General features: G+C 40.1%; 1 protein-coding gene across 3 annotated transcripts in view; it reads left to right on the forward strand.

The window, feature by feature from the left end:
* Window positions 1-10546, forward strand: part of unkl (unk like zinc finger) — a 30477-nt gene that overhangs the window by 11365 nt on the left and 8566 nt on the right. For 2 of the 3 annotated variants that reach the window (XR_016155174.1, XM_039687701.2), the window contains exons 8-15: window positions 857-1023; window positions 1371-1559; window positions 2133-2195; window positions 4137-4314; window positions 4837-4929; window positions 5013-5246; window positions 7619-7815; window positions 10212-10469. Coding sequence is in view for 2 of the 3 variants with exons in the window: in XM_039687701.2 (XP_039543635.2) it covers window positions 857-1023; window positions 1371-1559; window positions 2133-2195; window positions 4137-4314; window positions 4837-4929; window positions 5013-5246; window positions 7619-7815; window positions 10212-10469 (1379 nt within the window). In the remaining variant the exon portion in view is untranslated. The remainder of the gene's footprint in view (window positions 1-856; window positions 1024-1370; window positions 1560-2132; window positions 2196-4136; window positions 4315-4836; window positions 4930-5012; window positions 5247-7618; window positions 7816-10211; window positions 10470-10546) is intronic. The other variant, XM_039687702.2, reaches the window with a different exon arrangement.

Raw genomic sequence — 10546 nt, forward strand, 5'->3', positions numbered from 1 at the left:
GGTTTAGTTACCCTTTAAACACCTGAAAAGCAGTGATTTCATTTAGTTCAGTCATGGTTGCAACTGCAAGATTGCAGAAGTGAAATTAAATAGCTTAGTGACGTGTGATTTATCAAATCGCATAGACTGTGATTTAATTAAATAATTAGGTAAAAGTGTCCTTGTTACATGTACTTGCTCTGGTAATAACAGTAAATTATGCATAATGACATGCAGCTAACTGTAAACAATAAGCTAATCTCATCCCTTACCATATAGTAAATGCTTGTTGTTGGTTAATATTACTCAGTATAATTACACTATAACAAGGACACCTTAAAATAACGTGTGCTGCATGTTTCAGAGCCATGCCAACATGCCAACAGCTCACGATCCAGTGTTTTCTTTGTCTCGGAGCGCCTCGGTTTGCATCATGCATTTGGGAACGTGAAATGCGCCAACCAAACTTGTAATGATAAGCGCTGATGAACCAGCTGTTGGGGTTTGCACATACATATAACCTTGGTGGTTTAATCTTTGAAAATTAAGAAATTAAGCCATAATTATTATCATTGTCATTTTGCGGAATGTAAAATAAAGATGATTAATATTATTATATTTTTCTTAAACTCTTCTTTTATTCTAAAGGGAAATATTAAAATAGTAATATTTTGATTTTTTTTTATAGGAATATTGGTATGTAAACAAGTATGCAAACCAAAAACAACTTTTTTTTTTTTTTCAAATTCCATTTTAAATCACAATCGATGTTTTTATCAGAAAAATCATTTTATTTTATTTATTTTTTTATTGTGCTTCCCTAAGTTGATGACTCAAAGCAAAATTTGTGTGTGTGTGTGTGTGTGTGTGTCTGAAGGAATTCCTTCCACAGAGGAGACCATGAGCACGTTTCTCACGGCAATGCAGTCGGGTTCTCAGTCCAAGCTCGGCTCCCAGCAATATCCAGAGTGTCCAATCAGCGAGTGGAGCGCCAACATGAATTCCCTCACCAGCAGCGCGAGTAACAACGGACAGACCGGAAACGTATGTTTGCACACCTGTCTTGCATCTGTGGTAGAGAAAAGGTCCTTAACTTAGGAAGAAGTTGATTTTTTTTGTTGTTAGAGCTACTGTTTTTCTTTTTCATTTCCTCAGTGTTTCATTTTGTTTTCTTTGCATCCATTTCTACTTATTGCAGTCTGTGTTGGAAAGCGAGAATACCTCAAATTCAAATCAGAGCTTTCTATTTAAATGCATTACACCAAAAATTAGACCTGATTGAGCTACTCTTCTATTATTGTGAGCGAAATCCTCTCACATCTGCATCCACCTATTTGGCTGGCTCCAAAACCACATTTTTTTTTAAGCTCATTTGTGCTTTTCTCCTTTAGGTATCATGCTCTAATAGTCCGACTGTAACACCAAGCTCAGGGAGCCACAGTTCTTTGTCCCCAATTGGACCCATCGGCAGGCCAAAATGCTTTACTAATGGTAGCTTATGTTCAGAGTCCACCACATCCAGTGTTTCCTCTCCGACGTCTAACTATCCCAAAGCTCCGGGTTTTGAACGGGAGGATCAGGTACACATGACCGTTTTCTCTAGCCCTTTCTAAAGGGATCTCCTGCAAGATTGCAGGCATGACACACACTGCAAGCTTCACTTTGATTTATTTGCCCCTGGGTCATTTTCATTTCACCACTTTTCTCTTTTGTGTCTTTTAGTGATCTGTTGTCAATTGAAAGTCACTTGTCTTTAGTTGTCAATATTCATTTGCTGTTGTTGAAACTTTCACGTCAGTCTTTGAGATTGAGGGTGTGGTATCATTGTGTGCAAAGGTATTAACACTTTGACTTTGAAATGCCACATGAACTTATCATTCATGTTCTGATGTCTAAAATAATCATTTAAATGCTGTAATAATCTGAGAACGACACCCAGAGGCCACATAATCATGTTGTGGTGGTCATCATAAAAATATCAAAATGAAGCACGTTGTAAAGGTATACTGTAATGAACATCTTTAAACCACAGAAGGGCGTTTCACTTTTCTTTTTTTTTCTTTTTTTTTCTGAGCAGGTAGCAATTCCTTACATAATACCTGGTTGCCTTGACAACATCAGGTCACATGATAGGATGTATTATCTGATTTCAGGCAAAGAACCAGAAGAGCCAGTCTGGGGAACATAATCAAAAGTTAATGGACCAAGACAAACAGGTAAAGCAACGAAGTCCTCATATTCGCTCATTTTACAACCTTGCAAGGAAAGACATAAAGTGGTTAGAGCAGTGGATTAGGTTATCATCTATGTTTTCATCCTCATTTACAAGAAACCATATAGCATTACATATCATCTGACATAAAAAAAAAAAACATACAAATATAAAAGTTTTTTATGACAATGTTTAAAACATTATCACTAACTAAAACTTAAATCATTTTAGATAATTGAAATACATCTGAAATAAAATAAACTCTAAATATTAGATGAAAAGCTTAAAAAAAACGTTAACGAAAATTAGAAATGTTGTTGGCAATAAACTAGTGTGAGTTATAAAACTACTAAAACAGAAATATAAATAAAATAAATGGAAGCTAAATTGACTAATATTATATATAACTAAAGCTAGATAATACTAAACTTACACTTTTTGCAGTGTAATTATACTTTTAAATACTGAGGAAAATTAACTATTTGTACTTTCTACATAATTTGGGGTTGTTTTAGGGTTAGTTGCTAGTAATTATGCATCATTTACTATTATTACTATTGTAAGTACATGCAAGATGTGTAACCGGGACACTGTAAAAAAAAAAAGTTCTCAAATGTTAAACCTGAAAGTTAAAAATAAATAGACAAAAATAGGTAAAATGGTAAATAAAAACAAAACAAAACTCATTAAAGGTACAATATGTAAGATTTTTGTAATAAAATATCCAAAAAATCACTTGCACAGTGTGAAATATTTCCTGCAGTTGTGTATTTATAATATCCCAAAATTTCCAAAAGATTTTTAATTTCAGAGAAATTTCAATTTTAAATAATGGCTCGTCCCTTATCATTGTCGCCTGACGTGATATCCGGGTTATCCCTGGTTTCTGCTCGTGCTGCCATAGTAACCATGACGACAGACGTGGACAACTGCGTTACGTTTAGCGGCACACTCACGCTGATGTTGTTTCGTTCAAACATTATGTACAAGCAGACTTTGGGACAAAAGAAGAACTAAAACGAGGATCTCGTTTTACGAGATGCTGAGAGCTCCACGTCCGCAACTAACTTCGACTTGCTTCTCGAGTCACGACTTGACAGGGGTGCCGCTCTTGCATGTACTTTATTAGACAGGTGAGCAAATGTATATAAAACTAATCAATGTTATATAGCTCAACATGATGAAATGTCAGAATATGAATAGATCTAGCTTACTGCTAGTTAAGCCAATACACTAACACATAGAATAACAGTATAACTTTCAACACGCTCAAATGCAGTTTAGTGTGATAGTGTAGATACTGTCCTGAACAATAAAAAAAAAAAGCCTTATGTCAAGTAGTTTCGTTTGGATTTTTTTTTTTTTTTTTTTAAATTATTATTATACTTGAAAAGTTTTTCAAAACCTTATTAAACCAACGTGAATACAAAAAGTACATTTCCAAGAACTTGCCACTTGTGTTTTAAACTAGATTTTTCCTACTCTTCATCGTGGACCGTCTTATTTGAAATTGACCCATGTCGCCACAGATTTTTTTAATTTCTGTTATTTCTTTTAAAGGTACAGTGTCCATTAATAAATCAATGAGGAATTTATATAGCCGCTTTCATATACTACTGTACACACAATGTGCTGTACAATCATATCAGGGGATCTCTCCTCAACCTCTCTCCTAAACATTAATGAATATTCATAGATGTGAATGTTCCCAAATTAGCCAGATGTTATTAGACCTAAAAAGTAGAGAAAAGAAAAGAAAAACAACAATAAGAGTAATACAACCCGAAATTGTAAACAACTTTATAAAATACAATTAAACAACATAATATACAAAAAGACAAAGGAATTTTTTAAAGGGAAAGTGTTATGGTTGATTTATGAAGAAGCCATTTCTTAGAATTATACTATTGCTTTTTAAAAATGATTATATTGCTTCCTTTCACAGGCTCATGGTGGCGTTTTCTCGGTGGTGAACCCTCTAGCGTCCAGCATAACATCAAGCATCACATCCAGCTTGGCCTCCAGTATCGGATCTGACAGTTCGTCACCCACCACATTGTCAACCATGAATGCAAAAGCCACGCCTTTCTATCCAGGCAGCAATACTGTGGAGTCGGTAATAGGTAAGGTCCATTGCAGCACTCTTTCGTCTTAGAGCCGTCTAGCCAAGTGCTATATCCAAGAGAAAAAGTACACGAGACAGACTCAGCCCAGATAAGGCAGTGCAGATAAATGCAGAGTGTTTAGTGAAGTCGGAAGTGTATTTGTGGCAATGCATCAGCCATAATTCAGTGAGTCCACTAAAGATCACTAGTAGAAGCAGCAATGACTCAGCAGCACAGAGCTCAGTGGATGGTAAGTGCTTTTGCCTTTACGTCTGCCTTTTCTTTGAGCTAATTCAAAGTTGCCCGAACACAGCTTTTGATGTATGTTATTACTCACTGTGATTGGATATGAGCTGAAATGAATCGTATTGCGGGATGGATAACTAAATTATCATGCCTTTTTTCACTTTTTTTTTCTATTTTAGAAAACATATTAAAACGTCATTAATAGCCGCCCTCATGCAATATTGTCTCCAAGTAGCTGCTTCTTTATATCCACTTTGCAAAAATATTGAATCGCACCACTTTCCTTGCTCTTAGGATCTGCACTTGACCTAAATTTTAGTGACATCAATGTTGCCTCCCTCGACAAAGAGCTAGAGGACCAAGACAACAACGGCCTTGGTTTAACAAGTAAGACTTTATTGTTGTTGCTAGTTTCAGCTTGTTCTGGGTATATGATGCAGTTAATATTTAAACACTTGTTTTCACCATAGGTCAGAGGTTATTGGGAGGCTCTGCTCCTGTTAATATTCCTGGCTCTCTGGCTCGGTCTTCCTCTCTGCATTCCTCGTCGTCTCTGTCTGCCTCCCCGCTCAGCTCGCTGTCTCAATCCCTGTCCCAGTCTCTCCTCACTGGAATGGCGTCCCAGCAGAGCCAGCAACAGGCACCACCTGTAAAACCTGAACACGGCCTTCTAGGAACACCAACGTCTACACAGAACTCCTTAGGTAAGGACTGTACGGTTTGGAGATTGTCACATTCAGGATAAAAATGGACAGAAACTACTACAGAAGATTATTAGCTGAATAATGAATGAATCTGCCATAAAGAGATACAATTACTGCCATACAGTAATTCAATCGTAGGCTCCAAAATGTTATATCAGCTATGCATTCCATTTAATTTTGTGAGTTGGTAAGTTTCGTTGGGGCGTGAAGAAATATAGAGCTGAGTGTCATCAGCATAACAGTGAAATCGAATGATAGGGTAGCATGTACAGAGTTAACAGCAATGGTCCTAGTACTGAGCCTTGTGGTACTCCATACTTAACTTGTGATCGATAAGACATCTGTTTACTGCTGCAAACTGATAACGGGTCAGATAAGTATGATTTGAACCATGCTAGTGCAATTCCACTAATGCCAATATCATTTCCGAGTCTATTTAAAGAATGTTGTGGTCATTAGTATTAAATGCAACACTAAGATCGAGTAACACTAATAGAGAGATACAACCACGATCGGATGATAAGAGCAAATCATTTGTGACTCTAATGAGAGCAGTCTCAGTATGGTATGGTCTAAATCCTGACTGGAAATTCTGACAGATACCATTTCTTTCTAAAAATGAACATAGTTGTGAGGATACTCCCTTTTCTATTAATTTTGACAGAAAAGGCAGATTCAAGATCCTGTAATTGTCTAATTCTGTAGGATCAAGTTGTGTTTTTTTAATCATAGTTTAATCATAGCCAGCTTAAACGTTTTTCTTTGGTACATATCCTTATGACAGAGATGAATTAAGGATATTGAGAAGAGGATCTATGACCTCTGGAAGCATCTCATTCCATATCTTAGTCGGTATAGGGTCTAACATACATGTTGTCGATTTAGATGATTTAGCGAGTTTAGAAAATTATTCCTCTCCCTATAGTAATGAATCAATTTTTTCGCATCACTGTCTGATGCGATACTGTTGTAGATGCTTGCAGAGTTATAATTTTCTCCCTGATATAATCAATCTTGTAAGTAAAGAAATTCATAAAGTCATTACTGCTGTGCTGCTTTGAAATATCTGGGGTTGAGGCTTTATTTTTCGTTAAAGGGTTAGTTCACCCAAAAATGAAAATTAAGTGATTAATTACTCACCCCCATGCTGTACCAATCCCATAAGACCTTCGTTCGTCTTCAGAACACAAATGAAGATATTTTTGATTGAATTTGAGAGGTGGATCACTGCTACATAGGCTGCCTAATGTGTACACCAAAAGATAATCGGGCTGATTTAGGGCCGATTTTCCCCCCTTCCGACAATCCTAGCCATGTCTCGATTATCTTGATGGTTCTACATATTATCTTATCAGATTCCCCTTGGTGTGAGGTGTGTTAAGAGTGTCCGAAGCTGCTCTGAAGAACGTCTGAGCCGCTCCGATCGCAAATCGTAAATATCCAACATGTTGAATATTTATGATTAGAAATCCTGATGTGTGGGGGGAACCCCAAGGACAAATGCATGTGCGCTCGGGCGATTATCACATGAAACGAAACAATATCCCATCAGAAAGCGAGATGATGGAAGTCGGAAGCATAACAAACAGGGAGGCAGCACAACGTGAAACTGATGTGGACAGTGGTTATGGAGGATCAGCTTGTTGATTTGTGGCTCAGAAAATGTAATTAGCTCAGTTTAAAAACCATTCCATATTAGGATATGTGTACCAGTACATATGATGTGTGTGTGAGTGAGAGAGAGATTGTTTTATTATCGGTGTATTGAACATTTCTATAACTAAATAAATTCTATAGTTAGAATTCTTTTAGCAAAACTATGGTTAATTTGTCGTTATCATGGTTTAACTACAATATCCATGTTTTATTTTTTATTTGTAGTAAAACCATTTTAAATTTTCGTAAGGGGAGAGAGACAGGGCCAGCGTATGCATTACTACAACCTTTATCTGAGAAGTTTACATAATTCCCGCCATCTCCACGACTTCACCCAAACCCTTATTTTTTCTCGTGAATTTTCTGTGAAAATCATTCCTAACACTGTCATCCCAATTTTTTTCCTGCATAACCTTCGCCATGCTTATTCTGAAGTCTCGCGAGATTTCGAGAGATTTCTTGTGTTCACAGTCGAGACTCTGGTTGAAAATCTGTTAGTGTGTGGTGTGCTGTCTTTGTCACACCATGGCACGCCACACACTTATAGGAGCAAAACGCTTAAATCAAGGATTTTCTGTCTTCGTGTGTGTGGTCTATCACATTTTGAAAATCTTATAAGATGTAAAAAATCTTTTGGTGTGTACCCAGTAAAAGTCTATCATTTTCCTAAACTTTCTCATGAATATTTGAGCTGATGTAATAATGTGTTGGCCTAGGTCTGAATGGCGGAACAGGGAGTATATGGGACTTCATGAGTGGCAGCTTCTCTCCCAGCCCATCTCCAGTGTTCAGCAGCCTTACTTCCAGCACGGTCAGCTCCAGCAGCGCTGACATCGGCCGGCTCCTTCGAGAACTGGATGAAGCCAAGCGCAAGATAAAGCAATGGGAGGATGCCTGGCACCAAGTCAAACAGGTAAGATGTGCTTGCTTTTTTTGCGGGCCTTATGAGATGGGTGACGCTTAAAACAAACTTGTCTAGCAGCCATTTAGATTCTCCTGTAGGTTGTCTCTGAGATTCTTCATGTCTAGTTTTATTGTAGAAAATAAAGTCTGACACTGCTTTACTTTGCTTATTGATGCTCATTGTCGTCCAGTGTCACCTCAATCTATTGAGTGCTGCAGTGATGATGTGTTTTTGTAGGCCCTGGTTCCCTCAAGAAAAACAGGATTTTCCATTGGCTTGATTATTACAGAAAAAAAGTTTAACAAAAGTGTATGACTCTTATCTGCTTTGTTCATCACGATAATCTTCACAAATAGGCACCACTTTTATGAATTTTGAAGCCTAAATACAATAGGCGGAAGTTAAAAGCTGAAATGTAGACTATAAACAAAATACTCACATGGCTTCAACATCACCGCCATTAAAGGGTTAGTTCACTCGAAAATGAAAATGATCCCATAATTTACTCGCCCTCGAGCCATCCTAGGTGTATATGAGTTTCATCTTTAAGACAAACACAATCAGTGTTTGAATGGTAACTTGAGATTTTGAAGCCCAAAAAAAGCGCATCCATCCATCCATCTTCTTCCGCTCATCTGGGGCCGGGTCACGGGGGCAGCAGTCTAAGCAGAGATGCCCAGACTTCCCTCTCCCTAGACACTTCCTCCAGCTCTTCTGGGGGGACACTGAGGCGTTCCCAGGCCAGCTGGGAGACATAGTCTTTCCAGCATGTCCTAGGTCTTCCCTGGGGCCTCCGCCCAGTGGGACGTGTCCGGAACACCTCCCCAGGGAGGCGTCCAGGAGGCATCCAGAACAGATGCTGAGGAGATGAGGAGGAGCAGCGGCTCTACTCTGAGCTTCTTCCGAGTGGCCGAGCTTCTCACTCTATCTTTAACGGATCGCCCAGCCACCCTGTGGAGAAAGCTCATTTCGGCTGCCTGTATCCGGGATCTTGTCCTTTTGGTCATGACCCAAAGCTCATGACCATAAATGTGAGTAGGAACGTAGATTGACCGGTAAATCGAGAGCTTTGCCTTACGGCTCAGCTCCTTCTTCACCACAACAGACCGGTACATCGACCGCGTTACTGCAGATACTGCACCGATCCGTCTGTCAATCTCCCGTTCCATCCTTCCCTCACTCGTGAACAAAACCCCAAGATACTTAAACTCCTCCACTTGAGGAAGGATTTCTCCACCAACCTGAAGTGAGCAAGCCTCCCTTTTCCGACTGAGGACCATGGCCTCGGATTTGGAGGTGCTGATTTTCATCCCAGCCGCTTCACCCTTTGGCTGCAAACCGTCCCAGTGCATGCTGAAGGTCCTGGTGGAAAGGGGCCAACACGACAACTTCATCCGCAAAGAGCAGAGACGAAATCACGTGGTCCCCAAACCTGACACCCTCCGGCCCCTGGCTGCGCCTAGAAATTCTGTCCATAAAAAATATGAACAGAACCGGCGACAAAGGGCAGCCCTGCCGGAGTCCAACATGCACCGGGAAGAAGTCTGACCTACTACCGGCAATGCGAACCAAGCTCCTGCTTCGGTCATACAGGGACCGGACAGCCCTTAGCAAAGGACCCCATATTCCTGGAGCACCCTCCACAGGCCGCCTCGGGGGACACAGTCGAATGCCTTCTCCAAATCCACAAAACACATGTGGACTGGTTGGGCAAACTCCCATGAACACTCCAGCACCCTGTAGAGAGTATAGAGCTGGCCCAGTGTTCCACGGCCCGGACGAAAACCGCACTGTTCCTCCTGAATCCGAGGTTCCACCCATCCATCCCACCCAGCGCATCCATCCATCATAAAAGTAATCCATACGGCTCCAGGGTTTTAATTAATGCCTACTGAAGCGAAGCGATAGGTATTTGTAAGAAAAACGTCCATAATTAAAACTCTTATTTTGTTTGTCTGAAAGAAGAAAGTCATGTGCACCTTGGATGGCTTGAGGGTGAGTCAATTATGGGTGAACTATCCATTTAAGCTTCCAACAACTCTTTCAGTCTTTATTTAAGAACATTTTCCCTGAGTTAGAACAGTTGCAAGAGCTTGATTAGAAACACAGTTTCTAAAAGCAGACCAGTGGTTTGATGAGTTTACCTGCTCGGTGTGATAACGTTTAATGTCCCCGACAACCTTTAAAGCTTAAATTGCATTAGCAAACCTGAAAATATCTGGAGCTTGTGTTGACCACAAACCTTATTTCAGGCATTTAACCAAAAACCCATAAAAAAACCCTTGACTTTGGGGGCGAAGTGACCTCGTTTCCACGTTTTGACCTATAGATATATGTCATACCTGCAGCACTGCTTTAGCTTGGCATCATCACCAGAACGTCTCATTAAAACGCACCTCTCATAGGCCTGTGAAGCGTGGCAGAAAGACGCTCACAAAGCGAAAGAACAAGCTAAATCGGCGGAGGCAGAGCGCCAGCTTGCGGAGCAGAAGCGAGAGGACACCGAGCTCAAACTGAAGGAACTGCAAGGAGACTTTGACGTTTTGTGTCGCTCCCCCAGCACGCCTCTTCTGCGCAGCTACGGCGAGCTGGACCAGCTCCCTCTGCCAAAGCTGCGCTCCATCCAGAGCCAGCTGCGCTCTGACCTAGACCTCATAGACGGGGTAAGAAGGACCAGGTCCCAACACACATACGTCACCATGTCACATTTACACACACTCTAAGTAAGACCATTGCACTC

Source organism: Pimephales promelas, chromosome 3 (assembly GCF_988280905.1).
Source record: "Pimephales promelas chromosome 3, fPimPro1.hap1.1, whole genome shotgun sequence".
Taxonomy (NCBI): Eukaryota; Metazoa; Chordata; class Actinopteri; order Cypriniformes; family Leuciscidae; genus Pimephales; species Pimephales promelas.